At 37.6% G+C, this 22,741-nt stretch overlaps 2 protein-coding genes and 1 long non-coding RNA gene across 8 annotated transcripts in view; 1 reads left to right on the top strand and 2 right to left on the bottom strand.

Annotated features, from left to right (window-relative positions):
• Positions 1-53: 53 nt before the first annotated feature.
• LOC148728743 (uncharacterized) lies at positions 54-5,062 on the bottom strand. Of its 5 annotated transcripts, none has more exons than XR_015988628.1 (6): positions 4,812-5,062; positions 4,602-4,660; positions 2,453-2,567; positions 2,059-2,095; positions 1,655-1,669; positions 54-1,120 (listed from the first exon to the last, which is right to left on the bottom strand). It is a non-coding gene; the product is annotated as an uncharacterized LOC148728743 (long non-coding RNA). The 5 variants fall into 5 exon arrangements; XR_015988629.1 differs by having other exon boundaries at positions 54-1,116; XR_015988627.1 differs by having other exon boundaries at positions 55-1,120; positions 1,655-1,713.
• A 77-nt stretch (positions 5,063-5,139) lies between these two features.
• LOC111346970 (uncharacterized) lies at positions 5,140-10,854 on the bottom strand. Its single transcript, XM_088724815.1, has 6 exons — positions 10,601-10,854; positions 9,387-9,643; positions 8,759-8,873; positions 6,810-6,846; positions 6,500-6,626; positions 5,140-6,231 (listed from the first exon to the last, which is right to left on the bottom strand). The coding sequence occupies exons 1-6, from the start codon at positions 10,674-10,676 to the stop codon at positions 5,710-5,712; spliced, it is 1,134 nt and encodes a 377-aa protein (XP_088580941.1). The 5' UTR covers positions 10,677-10,854; the 3' UTR covers positions 5,140-5,709.
• An 8,661-nt stretch (positions 10,855-19,515) lies between these two features.
• The window catches only part of LOC148728742 (uncharacterized), a 6,140-nt gene continuing 2,914 nt past the window's right edge, over positions 19,516-22,741 (top strand). Inside the window, exons 1-5 of one of the 2 annotated variants that reach the window (XM_088724820.1) lie at positions 19,516-19,823; positions 20,098-20,254; positions 20,483-20,658; positions 21,107-21,254; positions 21,753-21,812. In XM_088724820.1, coding sequence (XP_088580946.1) covers positions 20,503-20,658; positions 21,107-21,254; positions 21,753-21,812 — 364 coding nt within the window. In that variant the 5' untranslated portion in view covers positions 19,516-19,823; positions 20,098-20,254; positions 20,483-20,502. Of the gene's footprint in view, positions 20,255-20,482; positions 20,659-21,106; positions 21,255-21,752; positions 21,813-22,741 lie in introns of both variants that reach the window. The other variant, XM_088724821.1, reaches the window with a different exon arrangement.

The raw sequence follows: 22,741 nt of genomic DNA, 5'->3' as shown, positions 1-22,741 counted from the left end.
CAATGGAATCAAACGGTAATGTTATCGTATTGAGGGTAATGATCGCTGATTTCAAAAAACAAACCAACAAACGAAGAAACTCTTAATGGCATCTTTAAAATGTTTAGATAACAGTACAAAGATAATACATATCATTTATGTGCTGCGGTCTTAAGATTGCGAAACGGAAGGAGGAAAAACGGTCCGTCAGATTTACTCTTAAGTGTACAGTTCAAAGCTTCCTTCAATTTTTCCCTGAGATTAGTTCATGATAAAAGGGGTATGCCATCCATTAAAAAAGGAAACAAAACGAAAACAAATTTAGAAAAAAAACTCGATTTTTTTTATTAGTAATGTGTGTGCAGGCGTACAGGAACGCTGAGCGAAAAGTCACCCGTGACCCTATCGTCTTTCTTCTTTACGAGCCCCATAGCTTTACTCATATCCCTTTTAAAGCGGCAGATGTCCAAGGGCTGAAATGCATTAAAAAGAAATACTCAATTGTACAAACTTATGAGGCGTGGATTCCAAATCAGAATTAAGGCTGCTACTTTTATAGTTGTGAATAGTGACAACCCCGACTAATGTTCTAAGAATCACATTTGCTTCAGTAAAATAGACTAGTACAAAAGTACTTCCCCTCGCTGAAAATTGGTTTGATTGTTACTGAGGTGGACAGATGCCTAGGTTACTGTACTAAAATGTAACACATAGCATTTATGCCAGACTGCTCCACCAAACCCAATTCTGGAATCGCAGCTCGATCAGTAGTTTTCTTTGTTAGACACAACGTCGATTCTGGCTCTACAGGCTTGCCGCATACTGAATTGAAGCCTTCCCTGTTGCAGTTGTACTGGAGAGATCCTTGGATCCAATCAGAGACTTCCATGTGTCACGACCCAATGAATTGGAACGATAACTACCGTCAGCGACCTAAGAATACAAAGAGTTTGCCGGCCTTTTGATGGTGACGAAGTTTGTACGCTGGCCAGTTTTCATACCGAGACAGATCTTAGTGAATGGTGTATTCCAGTATGTCAGTATCTTGGTCTCCTGTGCGTCAAAAGCTGTCCCTCCTCCAAGTGGGTTGTACTCAAGAGTATTTCCCCAGTAGACTCAGTTGTAATGGAAGGTGTTCTGGCTATAATAAAAGTATTTAAAACGACATTAAATTATCAGGTGGATTTAATTTTTAGATTTCATGGATAGTAGTCCTGCTTGTAACTCTCCATCTAACGGCTTCGTGGGTCTCGTAGCGGCATGCACTTGCAGAATGCTGGTGGACCGGTCTATTGAGAGATGGCTGGTCCACCTTTTAAAGACTTACAACGATGTCCATAAGAAAACAAACAAGTATGACCCAACTGTTGTGTGGGAATAATTTCAAAAATATAATTATAATAGTTATTGCAATTTAAGTGTTTGGCACTCATAATGCAAAGAAACGATGCTTGTGAGAAATTGCACTGACTTAAATTTCTATAAAAAAGATAATGATGAGTTAATAAACGAAAAGCGATTGTAAAATTGGATCCTGCAGATACCGAATAGGATCTTAATGGGCTACATATAATTATTTTCATTGCAGAAGTGTACATTAAAGCTGTTCGAGTAATAATTCTTTCAGATGCAGACGTTACTGTTACACGAGTAAATAACATTCTTCTTAAATTACCTTGCTGCCATCAATCTTCATGACAGTTGTCCATACCCCATCACCACATCCAAAATCGCCCGTGTAACAGAAAATAAAGACTGATATTAATTATAAGCCAAAGCGGAATGTGGCCAGTCGAGATGCATTGAAGCTGGTGGACGGTTACAAGATTAGTTGCAGGCTAATATGATTTAAGCTAGGAAAATCTAGTCATAAATGATAAATAACTTTATTATGAAAATACAACTCATGTTTTGGCTTCGTATATGGCTTCGTTTATGAATCGATTGGCGTGCTAACTACATCTAAGAGACGAGTTAGAGTTCCTCCTAAAGACCCGATCAAGGAGGTTAATGTTTAACAGAGCAAAAAATCCGTATAGGTAAGGATAAAGAAAAAACTAACGACATCATTAGACTCACTTGTATGCTTCGAATAATTGTTTGCCAGACGTTGCGCCTGAAATTCAACACGTAAGATCAAGACAGAAAAACAAAACTGAACTAAACGAACGTAAAACAAAAGGCTTCTATTAATACCGCAGTAACCAAACATACTCTGTACAACGTAGTGATACACGTGCGATTATATGCACACTAATGTGTGTTCATTGAAAAGGTACATGGGAAGATACGTTCGTACACCAAGCAAGCTTCTAGCGCCTTAGAGTATCATAAACATGTTGATTAGGAGTTTAAAAATCGCATTTGACTAGGAAACAAAATTGTAAGTGACCCACACACCCTCCTTTACCCCCTCTTACATTCCCTAAAAAAGATAGTGTAAAAAACAAACAAACACAAGATAAATTATTACCGTTTACACAGTGTTTTCCAATGAGGTCATCTTTACAAAGACATGAGAATACATCGTCCTGATAGTTTGCCAAACATGTACCACCGTTTTGACAAGGCGTGAAAATACATTGCGACTGAAACAAGAACAGAATAAGGTGATCACATTTGAACTTTGCAAAGCTGGATTACATCTTGAGAGGCAAATATTTGAAACGAATTTGATAATTACAAGTGAAGCAACTGAAGTGAAGGCCTATATACAAGGGGGAGGAGGAGGAACTCAGGTAGGTGAGGTAATCCACCTAGCCGTGGTCGAGAAGTAGCTTGGGTGTTCATACAATGTACAACTCCGGGATAACGGGATGAAGTTTCAAGAGGTTGTTAATTGGCTTGTAACTGTAACATGGACGCGACCCCAGCTAAGGGTCTCACCCCACTTTGAGACGTTTACACGGCAGATTGGGACCCCCGTTTAAAAGGGTTACCCTACCCGACAGACTAGGCAACCCGCCAAGAAGGGTTACCCCACGTACCTATCACGTAAACTTGATCGAAATAAGATAAAATATTGTATGGATAGGCGGGTTATCGCATCTAGGCTGGTAACTCACTCTAAATTCAAATTTTTAAATTTACTCACGCCCTAAAGAACTCATTGCTAGCTTGACCTCACTGTTTGACAGGTAGAACGCAATTGTTTCGTTTCGTTGTGTTTTGCTGTTGTTGTTGTTTTTAAACAATTTGGTTTACTTTTGTTCGTTTCTTTCGCCTGTTTGTTTGTTTGTCGTAAGACCGCTGTTGTTGCAGTTAAAATCTTAAAATTCAATTAAAAGAAACTAACATTTTGTCGTACGACTCACTTATGGATGCGTAAGTGTCGCAAGTTTCGGCCTCTTTTAGCTAGTTCTTCTGAAACGTTTAGCTTTTTAAATAAATGATGCGAAGTTTGGTTTCCTCTGAACTTCTGGGAGTTTTGATATTTATCAGAAGAAAGCAACTCGCACCAAATATTTCCAGCAGCCTTTTCGTTTTTTGCCAAATTTACAGAAATGCACGACGAGAGACGTAGACACTCAAACGCACAGTCAAACAGGTCCGTCACCATAAACACCCCAATCTTGCGAACTTTCAGGTAACGAAACTCGTTTTTCACAAATGCATGGGATGCATTCGTCGCAGCTAAACGTTAACAAAACGGAATGAATACCGGAAACCATAAGAGATGGAATTCTAGCTCTGGATCAATTTACACGTTAAAGTAGTGTAGTCCTTAAATATTTCTAAAATTAGACATTACTGGTTTTGGAACTATTCAAACTGTGATTGGTGGAGAGTTTTGATATAACCACTTTAAACACAACGATCGCAAGTATAAAATCTGAAGGTGAAAATTGCCAAGATAATGATAGAACTTTAAACTGAAATTGTAACAGTTACAAATCTATGTATGTGTCCAGCCTTTAGGGTTCTTACGCCATCGTTCTTTCTTCCTCCTTTTATTTTTTTTCTAAAAAAATTTCCGTTTTTGGAAAACTATTCGTTATTACTGTGGCATTCTTGTGTACCCCATATTTTCACTAGCTTTTTGCTATAAATTATTTGGCATGCAGTGTCAATATCCACCTTCTTTGTAAGAAGTGAAATCAATTTCATTATCTTTCTCTATATTAAAAGCAACACCTCCAGGGAATCATTTCCAAATTGTTGAAATAATAATCTCAGTTAAAAAAGTAAAATTTTCTCACCTTTCAGAGATTTTCACAATTTTAACCATCGTCTATCCGAGGAAAATGCATTGTTAAATCTTAGCAATTTCGAAAATTGTGTGCTAGTAGAGAGTAATTTGGTTAAAGACAATTTTTTCTTTGTCTGTCTGCTCAACAAAAGTTTAGCTGGATATCGTTTACCCGTTTCATAATTCATTGGAGAATATTCAGGTAAACCATTCGATAACGAAATGAGATTTTTGCTATTTTATTCAAACTGTGGATATTTTGATAATAATTATGCTACTTCGCAAAACATGCGAGGTAGGGGTTTCTTTTCGAGTTTATCTCGCACTTTTTGCTGACAAAATGCCTAACATTAAACCTGAACAAAGAACAGTCGTTCACCACCCTGTAATTTACAGAGACATTGACAGTTGACAAACGTAAAAAAAGAGTTACCTTTAGCACAAGTTGCTCCGGGCATCATAGAAGAGAGTCCATGGAAAGTCAGCAAGCAGCTGGCAAACGACAACATAGTTTATGATATCAGGAAATCGTTATTTCCACAATTCAACCCTTTTGTGATCCTCCAGTCTAAATGCCCAAAGCCGACACTGAAACATGTTACTGATTATGAACTCTGTGAACGTATATTTCTTGTCAGCTTACCAGCAAACTAAATTAGTTTCGTTCAGATAAATTTGAAAACCGGTGTTGACGAAAACCAAGCCGCTGGGGGTTTGTCCTCTTTGTTTGCATAAAAGCATAATTATCATTATTACAATCGATTTCAGAGGCAAGTCATAACTTCTAAGGAACCCATTCAGCCTATCGTGATCCTGATTGATTTTGTCATCTCGCAAGGCTGAGGCTGGTATTTCTATAGAATTACTCAAAGTATTTACTCAGATGAGTTATCATTCGCCTCTATCACCTAACCTTAATACTTTTATTGACATTTTATCAGTAAAGACTGTCACTAAGTCACAATATCAGCCAGGAAAAACGCTTCCCTTTATTTTTTTACCTAGCCTTGTCATACTTTTAAAGAGTGCAGTGCAAGACAAACGTTTCCATTTTCCTCAACTAGCAAGGGAAAAAAATCCTCGGTCATTTTGTCGTAGCTGGTACGAAGGGATACGATAAAACTTGACCTTCATAGAACAGATAGTTTGCAAGGAAGGGAAGGATCGCTACATGTGTTTGTCCTAACAATTCTGAATTTAACGCTAAATGTGCATAGTGCACTTATCGTGCATTTATCGCACAGCATCAGGCTTGAAGCTGGAAGATCAACGAACTTTACTTGAGAGTATACCCCTCAAATAATTTAGTTCTTCAAAGAAAATACATTAAACTTAAGCATTGTAAGTGCAGCAATAGGCTTAATAAAGACTGCTAGTATATGACATTGGATGCTGCATGTTGTATACAGTCTCGAAATCACTCTAACTTCTTTACAAAGTTTTCTAGAAGTAATTTGATTCCAGAATATTCGGTATCACAAAGTTTACTTTCGAGAGTAAAAACATTCTTTCTCCATTGGGAAAAAGTCGATGGGGGGACCTCATTGCACTAAGATGTAACCCATGGCTTTGATGTTTTTGTCACCGTTATCTGGATAGGATCCAGCACCATTTCCGCAAGTGATGCTGTCATCGGGAGACCCTCTACCTCCAAATCCGAGCCTGGAATCACATGAATCACAGTCATTTTGCTCATTTGAAACGATGCCGATCCTTACTACAGCGCAACCACTATGATAACAACCACCTACGTTGAATCCTTCTTTGTTGCAGTTCCACTGCAAAGAGGCCTCTGAGCCGATTAGTGTCTTCCAAATGTCACGACCCAAAGAGGTAGGGCGGTAGTGTCCGTCAGAGATCAGAAAGTGCAGAGAGGTAGCCTGCTTGTTGACGACAACAAATCGCCTCTGGCCGCCATAATTCATGCCGAGACAAATAGTGTTGAAAGGTGTGTCCCAGTAGGTATGCAATTTGGTTTCTTGTGAGTCAAATCCAGTCTTTCCTCCGTCAGTGTTATACTGATTTTTATCTGACCAATATCCCGAGTTGTAGTTGAATGTGTTCTGGATAAATTGATTTCAAACTCAACGTTAGAAATCAAACCAAATAATATTCACGTTTTTGGTAGCAAATAGAGACCAATAATTTTGGTGGCAAATAGAGACCAATAATTAAGAAATGTTTATTAAGCTTATGTAGAAACCGTTTTATAGGGAGAGAGGGGAAGGTGATCAGACTTGTTTTTTTGTCCTTTTCCCCATTATGGACTGAATAATGCTCATTAGTATAGGATAGCGAGCCGTTTAGATTGATCATGATTATCCAACCTACCTTGCTGCCATCAATCTTCATGACAGTTGTCCATGCCCCATCACCACAACCAAAATTCCCTATATGACAGTAAACAGAGACTGGTGTTGAACCAAAGCGGAGCGTTGCCAGTCGAGCTGCGTTGAAGCTAATAGACAGTTGCGAGATTAGTTGCAGGCTAACAGAGCTATGCGGTTGCCAGCTAAGTATGTCATGCACGTAATAGTCATATGTAAGAGACGATCTTAACGACTGTAACATTTGGTGTTATATGTAACGAAAAGCCACTTTAGAAAGGAAAAAAAAATCCTGTCTAAAACAAATGACTTACTTGTATGCCTCAAACAGCTCTTTGCATGATGTTGCACCTGAAATTCAGGGAAAAAGTTAGATAAGGATTATTATTATTTATATATTCATTACTGTTATTTGATTAAAGAATCAAAATGTTGAAGTTTCGATGCGTTGGCAATATGATAGGTTCGTTTCTTGTGCATATGTCGTAAGTAGGTCGTTCGTATCGCGCCAGTATGTGGTTGATATCTGTTGATTGGAGTCTGAGCCAGCTTTCTAGAGTCATTCGTTGAGAGTAGACAAGAACTCCACAGCATCACAGTCAATAGTGAGGTTTGTGATTCGATTACTCTCAGCAATGAGAATGACTACTAGTCATAGTTTAGTATTTGGTATCGATATAAGTATATTAGTTAAAAGCCTACTCTGTAGTATAGAACACCCATTAGATACCTATTTATAAGCCCTCAGATTTTTCTTAGGCTTAGAAGTTGAACTACTTTTGAAGAACAACTAGGAGTCTTGTAAAGAAATGAAGACTTGGTGAATTTGAAGACGGGACAGCGTTCATCGACTCAGGAGATCGAAAGGCAAAGTTCTTTTTCCCTTCTGAGAAAGTGTGTCTGATAAAACTCAAGTCTCACTTAAACTTCTCGAAGCAGAAATACGCTGCTTGCACAACAGCATAGCTTCAATAAACAATGATCATCTCGAAGACATTGAATTGTGCACATGTGGAGAATATACATGCAGTTTCCCATTTTAAGCATGAGACTTTCACCATATTGCAGTATTCCCAAGACTTTGGAATAATTACCAAGGAGTCGCTGAAGAGAGTAACAAACTGGTCAGCCAAGTATTTTACTCATGAAAAATCCTGCTGTCCTGTTCCTCAGAGCAGCACGGAGTTTACAATTTTATGCGACCTCTACCTTCAGAAGAGATCGATCAATCCCGAGAGTGCAAGTGCTATGAAAGAAGTTGTGAAGAAGTATCGTTCGTTGACTGGAGGCAAAGGGCAGTTCGGAGGAAACTACCTAGGATAAGGAAGGGGTTTTCCCAGCGGCCGTCTACACATAGCGACAAGATTCCACCAAAATGGTCTTGTTGGCGGGACTAGGAAACGATTTTCAGCCAGTAGGGCTCAACAGCGACAAAGGAGCCGTTCAAGCTACTTCGGAACGTGGGAATGTGACAGATGTTACATTTGTTGAGACTGCAACGTTGAAGAGGCATGCAGTTACTGAGGTACAAAAAAATGCAGACGAATATGAAACCGACTCAGAAAACGATTTTTCTGACCGAGAGGATAAAGATATTACCCAATTACGGTTTCTAGATCCTGGCGGCCAATTCGCGCCTATTTTCACTTGGATTTATAAAATACGCCTACAGTAGATATCTCTAATAACCAAATTGAAAAGTAGACAAAGGAACATTCCTTTTCGACCATTTCATCGGAGCCAATCGCAATCGACGCATTTAAAACAAAACATAAAACCATAATATTGTGCTAGAGGACTGTTCAGAGGTTTGTTTTCTTTCTGACGATCTTCTTTCTAACACTTTCACCGGCTAAGTAGCTGAAAAGAAATGTTTCAATTTTGCGCACGGGCATACAAAAGTTTGTGTGCAGAAGAGTTTTGAATTACTTAAACACTCTTTAAACAAAGACTGAAAGTCATTTGGAAGATCTTTGAATTATTTTATTCCAGAATTCAGAGAAGAGTTCTTTTTTTACTAATCTTCGACCTAATTTTCGAGTTTAAGCTATATGTGCTTGATCAAGCAAATGTAGGGTCGGAAAGTAATAATTAACTCGCCAAGTTAATTATTAACAGTTATTCAACTGACAACTGACAAATGGCCTAAAATTTAACAGATAACTAATGAATGGCCGAAATTTAACTAACAGCTGACATTTGTATCCACTCCCCTCCATCCACATCCTCTAAAACGGGAAAAGTCTTCATTTTAAATTATTACCTTTTTCACAATGTTCTCCAATGAAGTCGTCTTTACAATGACATATGAATGTATCGTCCAGATAATTTGCCAAACATGTACCACCATTTTGACACGGCGTAGAAATACATTGCGACTGAAACAAGAACATAATAAGGTTTTTCTATTACTGACTTAGGAATTGGCATTGACGGTTCCTTCTAGTGAGCTAAAAACTGAACATCTTTATGAGATGCATGTAGGAAACGCATGTAGAACAACTTAAATACGGTTTGTATCGAAATATAATGAAACTGAATCCTTTGATTCCGTGAATTTTCTGGCTGGAGAAAGGAACAAACAAAAAAAAAAAGCAAGAAAAAAAAAGAGTTGAGTAGACCTGACCCTAAAAATAAAATTTGCCTAGTCTCGTTTTTCTTTTATCGTGCTTTGGAGGTTTACGTTCTCTTGGTATTCTTTCTTTCTTTTTTTTTTTTTTTTTTTCTTGGCTTTTTTCATTGTTGTTCTCATGGTATCTGGGTTTTCCTTCTTTGGGTATCTTGGTTTGTTCTTTTGTTTTTGTTTTCTATTTTTTGTTTGGTTTGCTTATCTGTTTGTTTGCTTTTATATTGTTGTTATATTATCAGAGCTAGAACTTTCAAAAGGTTACCTTTCGGAGTAGATGATGCGAAGTCTGGTTTGCTTTGAACTTCTGGAAATTTTGGTATTTATCAAAAGGCAGCAACTCACACCAAATAGCTCCATCTAGTCCTGAAGTGTTCACCAAGTTAACAGAAATGCACGACGGGTGACGAAGACATTCAAACGTACAATCAAACACGTCCGTCACTAAAAACATCCGTATCTTTGAAACAGTTAAGTAATGGAACTTGTCTTTCATAAAGGCATGAGATAAATCTGTCACAGCTACACAGAAAAAAGGAGGAAATGATTTTGAAAGCTGTATCTGATTGAATAAAATAAGAATAAAAACATTAAGGGGAGTTGGGTTTACCCACACATCCCCCCACCCCTCCCCCTTTTATCACTCATATAACCCTTACGAAATTTTTCACGAAAAATGTTACTAAAAACAAATTTCTCGTTTGTAAGAAGACAGTTTTCCTCTTCAACCCTCGAGAACCCGTTTTTTATTTCCATGTAAAAGCATTCAATTTTCAAAAAAGTCTTCAAATTTCAACACAATTGTTTGTGTTCTTATAGAGATGTACAAATTCTGGTGGGTCGAATATCTTGTTAGAATTACGCCTTAAGCAAAAGCTGTAAGAAAAATTCAAAACCCATTTATTCAACTTAATAACCTAACTTTGCCTACCAAACATGCTAGAAGCAAGGCGCCCCAAAATGTTGAACAAATTTGTATTTTTTTGATAAGTGAAGATTTGTTCATATGGTATAGTAAAACGTCATTTTCTTTAATGTTCGATGTTTAAGAAAGAATAAATCTTACAGAGCATACAGATCTACATATAACTAGTGACTTGGGTATAAGGGTCGTTCCCTTTTCACTCAATATGTAAAAGGTTTGCTTGATACCGTTTGCCCGTTTCATAATTTATTAAAGATTGTCAAGGTGAGGCATTCAATAAAGGACATGAAATTTTTATTCTGTTAATTAAATGGCCGATTTTTTAATAAATATAAGGCTACAACAACAAAAAATGCGAGGTAGGGGGTGTCTACAATGAGTTAATTATAAAAATGTTGCTGAAAAAATGTCAAAAAGCAAACTGGAATAAATAATTCGTGGTCAAAAAGATATCGAAGATTCTGTTCACTATCTGATTGAGCTACATAATCTTCTTCCTAGAATAAACGCAGTTTACAATTCCTTTGTTGCCCAGGAATATTCTTAAACTTTACCTCTGGTACAGGTAGACTCGGACACCATGGTAAAAAGTCCGTGAATAGTCAGTAGGCAGCTGGCAAAAGACAACATAGCTCGTGATATCAATTCTTCGTTAGTTACAAATTGTGTGGGTTTTCTAATCCTCAGTTTGTTAGTTTTATGAACGCTTGATGCAGACGCAAAACTTTTCCCTCGGAGTGAGAGCACATAGCCCTTGTCAGCTCGCCAAAAATGTCAACGAGTCTCGTCAGTAATTATGCATTTGATGATTAAAAAATAGCCCGTGTGGTTGACGACAACCAAGGAGGTGGGGGGTACATCCTTTCTTCCTTCTCAAAAGCATAGCTCCGCCCATGACAAGTGTTATCGCTTTCATCAGTTAACCATAACGTCAACGGAATCCATTCAGCCAAGCGTATTCCAAGTTAAAATCTGCTGGGTTAAGCAGAATGGCATTTCTAAAAAGTTTGGTCAATTTTTTGATAAGCAATGTGCGGTTCTTAAGCGTCAAATTTGGTTTTGCCTCTTTTTTCTTTTCTTTCAAAATTGTAGAGCAGTTTAACTTTTTGCCTTATCGCTGTCTTAAAGCTTGCAAATTATATCATAAGTAATTATATCATTTAAGGGTTTCATTCATTCTTTTTTTTTTTTCTTTTTTTTAATGTTTCAAAGGGCTTTGAAGCAGGGGAAGTGGGGCAAAACTGGAGGACTTCTACTTCATTCACTCGTTGTATTCTGAATTGACATCCATTTTGATAAAGACCTACTGAGTCCAACTGACTAAAATAACAATTACTGCTTTCGAGATTTAATTAGTCGAGATTTAATGTTAAGGGTAAAATGGGCTCCGTCATCAGTGAGGGTGGGGGTGATGGCTATTAGAAATTCCAGCTTCCCGAGGCAACATTAGTAGTAGTATTTTTAGTTAAGCTCAAGAAAAATCCTCAGTAAAAACAACCTATGGCATCAATGCTCGTGGCGTTTAATCTTTTTTTGCCAAATTGACGATGATAGATAATGTAGACCAAACGCAACACTAGAGAACAAAATCAAGGCTCTAACTGATAAAAAAAAAACAAGCAAAACAAGAAAACAAAAACTAATTAAGCTTCTAATAACTGCCATTTGAAAAGAACCATATTTACATGATTCTTTTTAAAAGCTGCGCCAAAATTACAGGCAAAAATCGTTGTGGAGGATTTGAAAGGGAGTGATATTAGTTTTAAAGTTTGTGCAACTTTTCTTATTATCTAATGTAAATATTTTCCTTCCATGGACCCACCAGTGATTCATTTTTAAATTAACCTCACTACTGCTCGTCTCAATTAGTGTTGTAAAATCTGGCATCATAAATTTCAGTAAACTCCTAATAACATCTGAGTTTTTTACATCTTTCTCGTGTGACCTCACCGATGTAGACTGCTTCAAACCTTTTTACAGTGAGTACATTTTAATAACTCCAATCGTTCCCTTATCGTTATGATCAGTAACAAGAGGAACTAGTTTGCTGGATCGGTTTGATATTTTTCTTTCATTTTAATCTTTAATATAGAAACTAAGACTGTTAATTAAAAAAGCTCGTATTGTCAAGAAAACAACCCCATAGTTTACGCTTCTGTGTGTGGTTTCATGATTTGACTCCAAAGCTCGTGAATATAAAATATTTCGTGAGAATTCTTGATCCATTTACTACAGCCTAAGTTAAACCTGAGATACCGATAACAGTGTCAGAGTATGGACAATTTTATTCTCATATACTTCGAACTTGACATTGCTAAAAATTACATGAACTATAGTCTATTATTAAGGTGGCTAGTACCACTTTCCTCGCGCCGGGAACAGGTCACTCTTGCGTGACGAACGAGCGAAACGTGCTAAAGAAGCGCGAGATCAAAAGATGAAAATCTAAAACAAAGATGGCGGCGCGTGGATTTTTCTCTACTTTTGTTAGAAATTTACCTAAGAGCGTGTATTTGATGTGTTGAGCGGCCACTATGAATGCAGAAGATAGAAACTAAGATAAAGAAGACGATTTTCGGAGAAGTAAAGGTTGCTTCACTTTATATCTAAAAGAAGTATCCAACCGATTTGAAATCTTGCGACGGCGAAAACAGAAGAAACCAAGTGAAGGGTAATCTACCTGAAGTGAAAGAAGACTTTGAAACTTCAAGGAAAATAATATGATGTAGCCAGAAGTCGTGTGTAGGATTTTTAAGATGTGCCCGGGAGGCTGTCTTTGACAGCTGTTTGATGATTCTCGTAGCAGTAAAGGCGAATTTACGTATGTAAACATCAGATCGTAGGCGCTCGCGCGAGCACACGCAATTGTCAGCGGTAGCTATAACAGATCATGAGCAAATGTCGATCTTATAGAATCCAGATTTTTAAATGCACGAGAAGGCGCGTGGAAATTGCTAAATTCACGAAAGCTATTGCATGAAAACAAGTCCGGTGACCCCTTCTTTTTATTGTTCCAATATGATAATAACGTCGAAAGGAATCATCAGAAAAAAAATAGAAAATGCTACGGAAGGAAATTTGCGAGATGTGTTAAATTGCCTTTTTTTCTAGATGTTCTGAAATTCTGCTTCGCATAATTTTTTTAAAAACTTTGTGCATTTTCCTATTCAAGTGTCAAAAGCAATGACTGAAAAAGAACACGGGGTCACCGGGTGAGTTTCCCAATTATTTAAGCCACAAGCTAAAAAATTTGTCTGAATAAGCCTATGGTAGCGTTGCCATGGAAGCTGCTCGTAACGAAATGGCACCTATTTTTGAATAACCAATTATTATATAATTCAACCCTGTAAAAGTGTTCAACTGGCCTTGGTCAGTCTTTTTGTTGTATTCTTTCAAAGTTACAAACCATCAAAAAGATGAGAACTGGTATCAGCCACCTTAAGCCCAGGGGTCTTTCATCTTCGCCGTCATTTTAATCAGTCTGAGGATCTCAAATTGCTCCCAAAATTTCGCTTATAAATTAAACAACACATTTCAAAACTTAGCTGCAATCGCTTCTTTATCGGCTAAGGTAGCTTGCCTATTTAAAAGAAAGATGTCTAAATTTAAATTTGTTGGCGAATAGTGAGGGGAGTTCAAATTAAGATAATATGCAAAAAAAAAAAAAAAAAAACATAGAAAAAACACGCATACATAGAGAAAAATAAAACGACATAATTGAGCATGCCTGTCACCTCTTAAGCAAATCACTCTACTTGATATGAAAAGTAGAAAGCTTGTGTGGAAAGAAATCAAATGAACGAGAGTTATGACTGAAAATGCTCGCATGACTGTAGGCAACATTTATACTAAGTTACCAGTGGTTGTCGTAGCTCATAAGAATCCTGCCTGCGTATTTTGTCATTATCAGGTCCAGCAGGTTCCGTGGGTGCAAATGAATAATTCATGTGCAGGGCCGCTAGAATTCAAACGTTAATCATTTTAGTAATATAAATGCAAACATTTCAGCATATTCTTTGGCTGAGAACACACACTTGTTTTTCCAAACAGTGTAGAAAGTTAAAATTTGAGAACAAAAAGTTGAAACTATATTGATTGAGAGGAAAGTTTTGAAAACAAACAAAAAAAATAGCGGACAGGTTTGGAGAAAGTAACAACATTTTCAGTAATCGAGCGTTCGAGGAAGAATTCTTAAAAAAAAAAAAAAAAATCAACAATGCATAAATAATTTGAAGTTTTGGGCTTTTATAAACGGCTTTTACATAAATTGAAAGTTTTTTAATCGTAACCACAGGAGTCCTTCATCAAAAAGGCAGGGACGATTACGAGCCTTTATACTGTAACGGTTACTGCTACTAACCAATATCTAACAGAAAAGGATTACAGAGGTTCAATTACTTGTGACAGAAATTTAAGATTTGAGATCGCAGTTCATTTCCCATTTCACAGATTTCCATTTTGTTTTGGTTACGCAAACTTCGGGAGTTACTACATCACGGGCGACGAGCGGGGCAAGAAAATCGGTCCGAGATACGAGTGGTCAGCGGTGAAATAGCTTTAATACATCATGTAAAGACAAATCGTTTGCAGTTGTTGTATTAAATAATCGTGATATTAATCCTGAAATGTTAACAATAAAGTATGCTAAGTAACAAGTAGAGCAATTTTTCAGAAGCGTCGGCTATACAAATATCTCTCACTACTCCAATAAGCAACGAAGGCATCGGGAGAGGCATCAAAAAATTTTATTTTTGTTTGGTAACTTGCTATGCGACCAAAAGAAAGTATCGTGACTTCGGTTATCCAAGGCGTTAATAACAGCTGGCTTGCTTATCACTGGATTTTTGCAATCTCTACTATTTTCTACGGGAAATGAAAAGTAGGGAACTCTACGCTGAGGCGGTCGCAAACAGCATGGGCAGGTTCTTCAGTGACATAGTGACAGGCATTCACTCTAAACTAGGAAGCGCTTTGAATTCCAGGTCGTTGACACAAGATATGGATAACATTCCTGCTTATAACTCACTTACCAGCTTCAAATCGCTGTCAGTGGATGATGTACGGCGCATTATTATGCGATCTTCTAAGAAGTCATGTTCACTAGATCCTGTACCCACGTCACTGGTAGTTGAGTGTATGGATGTTCTTTTGCCTGTAATTACGTTAATTATTAATTCATCTTTGCAGTCTGGTCATTTCCCTGATTTATGGAAGGAGGCAATAGTAACACCTTTATTGAAGAAGTGTGGATCTGACCCGTCCAATTTTAAGAATCTACGCCCTGTCAGCAATTTATCCTATATTTCCAAACTCACTGAGAGCGCTGTCGCAGACCAGATTCATTTGCACCTGGCCAAGAACAATTTGTATCCAGCATTCCAATCTGCATATAGGAAATCTCACAGCACGGAAACCGCTTTGGTAAAAGTTCACAATGACATTCTGATTAACATGAATAAACGGCACGCGACTCTCCTCGTTCTCTTAGACCTGAGTGCTGCCTTCGACACTGTGGACCCTAGTATTTTGCTAACACGTTTAAGATCAAAGCTTGGTCGCAATGGAACTGCTCTGGCGTGGTTTCGCTTTTATCTAGCCGGAAGATCACAACGAATATCTGTTCAGGGAGCGCTTTTAAATGTCTTTCATCTTCGCTACGGCGTTCCCCAGGGATCGTGTCTAGGCCCCGTTTTGTTTAACATATACTCAAGCAAAATCTTCGACATTGTTGGTCGTCACCTTCCAAAACTTCATTGTTATGCAGATGACTCCTAGCTTTATTTATCGTTCAACCCAAGCTGTCCTGTTGGTCAAGACGAGGCAATTAGATCAATGGAAACCTGTATCTCGGATGTTAAGCAGTGGATGACCACGGACAATTTATTGTAATAGCATCACGACACTTCCTGAAAAAAGTTGCTGTTAATACTAACAGGGTCGGAGACTGCAATGTAGGCATAGTGTCAGTGGTACGGAATTTGGGCGCGTGGTTCGATGATCAACTCACTATGCCCGTACACATTACCAAAATATGCAGTGCTGCTTTCAATCACCTACACAATATTAGACGTATAAGGAAACACTTTTCAATTGACTCAGCTGCGACTCTTATTCACTCCTTTATCAGTAGCCGAATAGACTACTGTAATAGTCAATTATACGGTGTGCCCAAGTGCCATATTGACAAACTGCAGAGAGTTCAAAACGCAGCCGCCAGACTTGTTGTTATGCAAGGCAAATTTTGCCACATAAAACCGGTGCTCCGTCAGCTGCATTGGCTTCCTGTCTCATTTCGTATTAATTTTAAGGTTCTACTTTTAACTTTCAAAGCCATTCGCAAATCCGCACCGTCCTATTATCAATGATCTTGTCAAAATTAAGCCTTTAAATTCAAGATAAGGACTGCGTTCTAATGACGGAATACTGCTATCTTACCCGAATTTTAAAACTTAAAAACCCTAGGCGACCGTGCTTTCGTTGTTTCGGCGCCGAAACTCTAGAATGATTTACCTTCGGAAATTAGAATGGCTAAATCTGTCGACACTTTTAAAAAATTCTTAAAGACACATTTTTTTAGTAAGGCTTTTTATTCTTAGTTAGCTTAGTTTTTAATATTTTATACTACACATGATGTAACTGGTATCTATTACAAAGCATTGTTGTAATGATGTAATTAGTATTTATTTCATGCATTGACGTAATTAGTATTTATTCCATGCATTGTTGTAATGCGCAGTTGATCATCCCGTCAAGGAAACGGCGCAATATAAATCCACAATTTACTAATTTACTCTAAGAAGTTGACTTCTCGATCTGAATGATTTTTTAATCGCTCCAGAAAACTCCACAACCCGTAAGAATGAATCTCCCCATTCGGATTGGCTTGGGTGCGATAGCTGTGGCCAGTTTTTCCACGCAAGTTGTCTGGCGGCGCGGCGCTTACACAACATTCCACCTTCCGTTAGGGCACTGGTCCAAAATCGTAACGTGATATGGAGCCAATATGAAGAACGTCCCAAAATTCAAAATTTTTTATTTTTGTTCGATTCGAACGTTTATTTGTATTTCCGAGTGCATCTGTTAAAAGGGGATAGAAAGAAAAATTTTTGACGGAAAACATAATTATTTTATCATACGGTTGTTTTGAGAAAAGGTCTCCTAAAACGAGCGACCCTTATTAGAAACATTTGAGGGACGGTTAACACATTTGTCCTAATTTGGCTGTGTCTTGAAGCTCTGAGTTTTCCTCCTTGCATATTTTCACATGGCTGTGGAGGCGATTGTTCAAATATAATACGAAGTAAGAGAACTTCGGCTGGTCGAATTTTTGTTATGAAAGTTTTTCACCTTAGCCTGTGGATACAAACTTATAAAAGACTAAAAAATCCTTCAGATCGAGAACTCAATATTTGTAGAGTTCCCTAGTTTTTATTTCCCGAAAAAAAAAGTAGAGATTGCAAAATTCAAGTGAAAAGCAAGCCAGCTGTGATGAACGCCTTGGAAAACTGAAGTCACGATACTTTCTCTTTCGTCGCATAGCAAGTTACCAAACAAAAATATCATTTTTTGATGCCTTTCCCGATGCCTTCGTTGATTATTAGAGAAGTGAAAGATATTTGTATAGTCGACGCTTCTGTAAAATTGCTTAACGTGCTATTTCGTGAAGTTTATTGTTAACATTTCGGGATTGATATCACGATTAGTTAATACAACAAGTGGGAATGATTTGTCTCTACATGATTTACTAAAGCCATTTCACCGCTGACCACTCATAGCTCGGACCATTTTTCTTGCCCCGCTCGTCGATCGTGATGTAGTAACCTCTGCAAATGTTCAGTGAGCCCTCGCAACGAAGACTGCATGCAGACGCCGAACGAGAGCTCTGCAGAGTTAGAGAAGTTGTAAGTCCAAACATTTAAAGCTTAGGGGTCTGGCAATTTGCCCTCACTTGTTTGTTGTTACTTCATTGAGCGATCTATGTCACGCAAGCGATCATAAACATGTATGTTGTCATGTCCATGATGTTTTCATCGAACGCTCCAAACGAGAGAAGAAGCAGATATTTTCGATATTTCGGCAGATTTCTGCTCATCCAGAAGGAAAGCAAAAAAATAATAAAATAAAAGATTGAGCGTTCATTTATACTTTCTCTCGAGAGAAAGTATAAATCGCATCTTGTCGGCGGTAGTACTACATGCAAAACATAGTTGCCACAATAGCAATTTGTAAGAATCGCGTAGAACTATTGTGAAGATTTTGAACGACACATTCTGATTTTGGGCCTTGAGACTTCTGGTTCTTGATAATAAAATTCTATGATTACGGCTTTATACTCGATCCCAGTCACTTTTACGTGACAACTAAGTTATGCAGTGCCATTCGAAAAAATTGTCGAGCTGACACTAGTGACCTTTTTTGGTAAACTAGGATGGTTTGGCAAAAATTCAAGTTAGTGCTTGCCTGTTTACTGACACGAAATGTCCTTTCGTTGGTAAATAAATGTCGGAAATGTTAGCCAGTTTAGTAGCGATCCTTTTTTAACGATATAAGTTAATTGCAAGTTGATATTCAGTCGCAAGAAACAAACTGTATTATTTTTAATGAGTTACAATTTGCTATTTTACTTTACTCTTGGCCAAGCTTCTTAGAATTTCCTTTAGGTGGAATCTTAAAATATTGATATTAAGCAAGCGAATATATATATATCTTATCAGAAGTTTTGTTGTGTAGTATCGCTGAGTATTTTTAAGAGTTATGCCGTATTTTGACGAGCCCGTAGGGCGAGTCAAAATACGAATAACGAGTAAAAATACATATATCTTATTAACCAAGCGCGAGGGACGTACTGGGAGAATATCGGCCCGAGGTCTTGACCACCCGGTTCACTCGGAGGAAATGGGCTCACCCCGAAGAAAGAAATTTCCCTTGCTGGGCTCAGCCCACTTCAAAATACATTCTTAGCATTCTCGTTGTCAAACATTCCCAGATTTCATTTCGGTCGTTCTGTTGGCATGTCAACAAGAGCTGATCGTCTTCAAGAGATCGCATATCCTCTATCCAGCGTTTGATCGTGACCATAGCTAATCTAGATCATAGTCAATCGTGACTTAAGTATTGTGCCAATCGTTTCATCATGGCTTCATCAAGGAAAAATAATCTGTTAACTGATGTTAAAAGATCCATTTTGTCTCGGTATTTTGACCAAGGCATGACTGGAAAGGGTCAAGCCCACACACAGGCAGCCCAAGCTCACTACGAGAAAAGCGGACGTGACTCTTACCGTGTTGCGTAACGTTTTATATTTATAAAGGTTTGTATGGGATGTTATCGGTTTGCCTTAAAAGAGAGAAAAAAATGTCTTGTTTTGAAATATAATGGGCTCACTTTATTGCCTTGTTGTTTTCTTTGTTGATTCCGAACGTCTCAGGCCATTTTGAAGCGTTTTCGGCGAGTTAGCGCTATGTTTTTAGCAGTTGAACACCAACATAGCGCTAACTCGCCGAAAACGCTTCAAAATGGCCTGAGACGTTCGGAATCAACAAAGAAAACAACAAGGCAATAAAGTGAGCCCATTATATTTCAAAACAAGACATTTTTTTCTCTCTTTTAAGGCAAACCGATAACATCCCATACAAACCTTTATAAATATAAAACGTTACGCAACACGGTAAGAGTCACGTCCGCTTTTCTCGTAGTGAGCTTGGGCTGCCTGTGGCCCACAACGATCTCATTGAACAGGCCAGTGCAGAAGCTAAAGTGACTAAGGAAACTGTAAAGGTAAGACTTGCATTGGTTAAAATGCTTTTATAGATTCCATATATTTATGTTAGATAGTAGCGTAAATATGGAATGTTGCTTGGATCCTTTTCTGTGATCTCGCTGGTAAGGCGTGTGTTTCGGACCCTTTTACTGGTGGTTGCCGCGAATGTCACGCACCGTAGTGAAATCTTCCAAGCGCTTTTACTATTAAATAAATTAGTTATACACTTTTGAATTCAATGAAAACCGATTCGATTTACTATTAGTTCTTTATTTGGTATTGAATATTTAGAATTGGATTGGAAGCGAACGAAAGAAGAGAAAAGCAGCGGCAAGTTCGACTTCGAGTGATCAAGATACCGCACCGTCAGCAAAAAGCGTAAAAAGCATCCCCTACATACGAGCTCCCACGTCATACAATAACTTTTGTAGGGAGCTGTTCAGCAAAGGTAAAAGTTTATGAAATATTCGTCTACGCCATATATAATACTACGAACAAACTACACTGAAGTTAAACCCGTTTTAAGCTTTATGTTTCTTTTCAATGTGAAATTAATCCAAGCTATGCTTGATCGAGTAGGGTTTTTGTCGTTCTTTAGTAATTGGATAATAGTTTAGAGCTAAACAAGAGAGTAATTAAACTAAACGCTCATGCACACTTTGTATTTAAATTCTAGATCAGTGTCGAAACCTTTCTATGGTAGAAAAAAATTCGTTTGCTGCCAAAGAGTGGGCGAAACTCACTGCTGAAGAAAAAAATTTATATAAGAGTTCGCAGAATATAGCGGGCGAGTTGAATCCCGAAGATATTGAAAGGACCGTCAAAAAGATAAGAGATCAAATAATTAAGCTGGTGAGTCATATTATATTTTCAATTCCTCGGCGTTTGACGAGAATCAAAATATTATATTCCACATTGATTCCATTGACTTATTTGAGTCAGTTCTCAAAATACTTCAACAACACGGGTCGGGGCAAATGTGAAAAGTTAAATCTTCAAATCCCCACATCGATAGATCCTGTAAGTAATTGAGCATATAAATTTTGCATAAAAAACGAACAAAGAGAAAAAAAATCCATATGAATAGGGTAAAAAACAAAGATTGAAGTATAGAAAACTGGAGAAGAGGAAGAAAGAAGGAAAAAAGAATAAAATAGTCGCAGAATTAAATCCTTAATCATTGAGTTGTTAAATTCTTTCCTGTCAGCTTAAATAAGCTTCTTGTTAACTCCATCATTATTTCATAATGCTGAAAAAATATTAGCCTGTTCATTTGAAACTTTTGAACTGTCTCTTATAGGTAAACATTCTTGATGGATATGGCTGTTGCACTGCGGTACTACAAAAAGATCCTGATGGACAGTTGTTTGGTTTTGGATCCCCTGCAGGTCAAGACTTTTTGTCAAGGAATCCCGAGTTGATGTTTAAATTCAAAAGCCATTTTGGTGGTAAGCTTTTCACTAATTTTTTGCAGTATTTCTGCACTATTGTTTTAGTTCTGCAAAATCTAACACCTCCATGTAGGTCACATGTAATAAAGTTTTATGAGTAAAGTGTAAGATGCCGGGGGTTGTCCCATATACTGACTTCCAGAATACGGGAATGATCTGCTCAACAGGGTATGGTTTTTCAAGCTTAAGCTTTGAGTCATAAATAGGGTATCCTTTTGAACTACATTTCCAACTTTGTCTACAGTTCCTGTCAAATAATTTAGGGTATTCATATACCATTACAATGCTAAATAACCAACTATCCTCAATGATATTGACCACCTCCCAAGAATTAAACTCTTTCGGATCTGATAGGTCATTATCAAAAAATATTTTTATTTGTCACAAGGGTAATAGTATCAGGATCCTGTGGAACACCCATATTCCCTAAACCAGTTGGAATATCCCCTCGGAGTAGTTAGTAACATCTAGTAAATTATGTTTATCTATTTGCAGGTGCAGACAACAAAGATGTTACATATAAAGACATAACAGCATTATTCAACCAAAAATACAGTAAGATTGCAATGATTATTGTATGCATGCATTTGTGTGATTCCATGCACGTTTTTGTGATTACAACTTTTTGGATTCCAGCACACACCTCTTCATTAATAATTATTAGTTAATTCTCTGGGAGTGTGTAATCCCATTTATTACACGACTCGGGCAGTCAGAGGGCCAATAACTAAAATCAACCAATCAAAATGCTCTATTGCCGGTCCAATTTTCTCTAAGTCTTGGATGGGGCACTGTCCCAAATGATACCACGCTTGTGTCCCTTTGAACTTCAGTCGTATAATAAATCTCTTATTAACCAAGCTTGCTCGGGACCGCACTGGAAGAATATCGGCCCTCAGTCTTTTTTGTACGGACCTCACTGCGCTCGGTCCGTACTGTCAAGACCTCGGGCTGATATTCTCCCAATACGGCCCTCATACTTGGTTAATAAGATATATATATTGGCTATCATAGCAAATATATGAGAGTACACACTCCCAGATAATTAACTAATAATTATTAATGAAAAGGTTTGTGCTGGAATCCAAAAGGTTGTAATGGTTTCAAGCTCTGTGTCAAATAACAGGGTATTGACTATTCAAATCCATTTCCAATTTTTTTCTGTCACATTCAGAGTATAGCTTTATATACAAATTAAGCACTTTTAAATCTCAACCTTTACCAAAAGAATTATATGTGGCCTCCACCCTACAATTGTTAAATTGTAAAAATATTTCTATTCTGGCAGTTATTTAGCAATAACCCTTTTTATTTGTCATAAATACGATGTATGAATTTAAGATTTTCAGGTTGACCATTTCAGGGTTCTGGCTGAACACCCAAACCCAAGTCCACATGGAGTATACCCCACGAGTTAATTATTATAAAGGCTACATTATTTTTCATAGATGTTGTAAAAGATATTGTTGTTTGGGTCTTGGGAC

Source organism: Stylophora pistillata, chromosome 6, assembly GCF_964205215.1.
Source record: "Stylophora pistillata chromosome 6, jaStyPist1.2, whole genome shotgun sequence".
NCBI classification, from domain to species: Eukaryota; Metazoa; Cnidaria; class Anthozoa; order Scleractinia; family Pocilloporidae; genus Stylophora; species Stylophora pistillata.
This window is presented reverse-complemented; position numbering and strand designations above follow the sequence as displayed.

Bases quoted from the DNA above. Each gene is read 5' to 3' on its own strand.
- LOC111346970 (XM_088724815.1), bottom strand. From the start codon at position 10,676: ATGTTGTCTTTTGCCAGCTGCCTACTGACTATTCACGGACTTTTTACC. The intron at 8,874-9,386 runs GTAACCTTTTGA...TTCTTGTTTCAG, and splicing joins CGCATCATCTACTCCGAAAG to TCGCAATGTATTTCTACGCC. The intron at 6,627-6,809 runs GTAAGTCATTTG...ACTGTCTATTAG, and splicing joins GAGCTGTTTGAGGCATACAA to CTTCAACGCAGCTCGACTGG.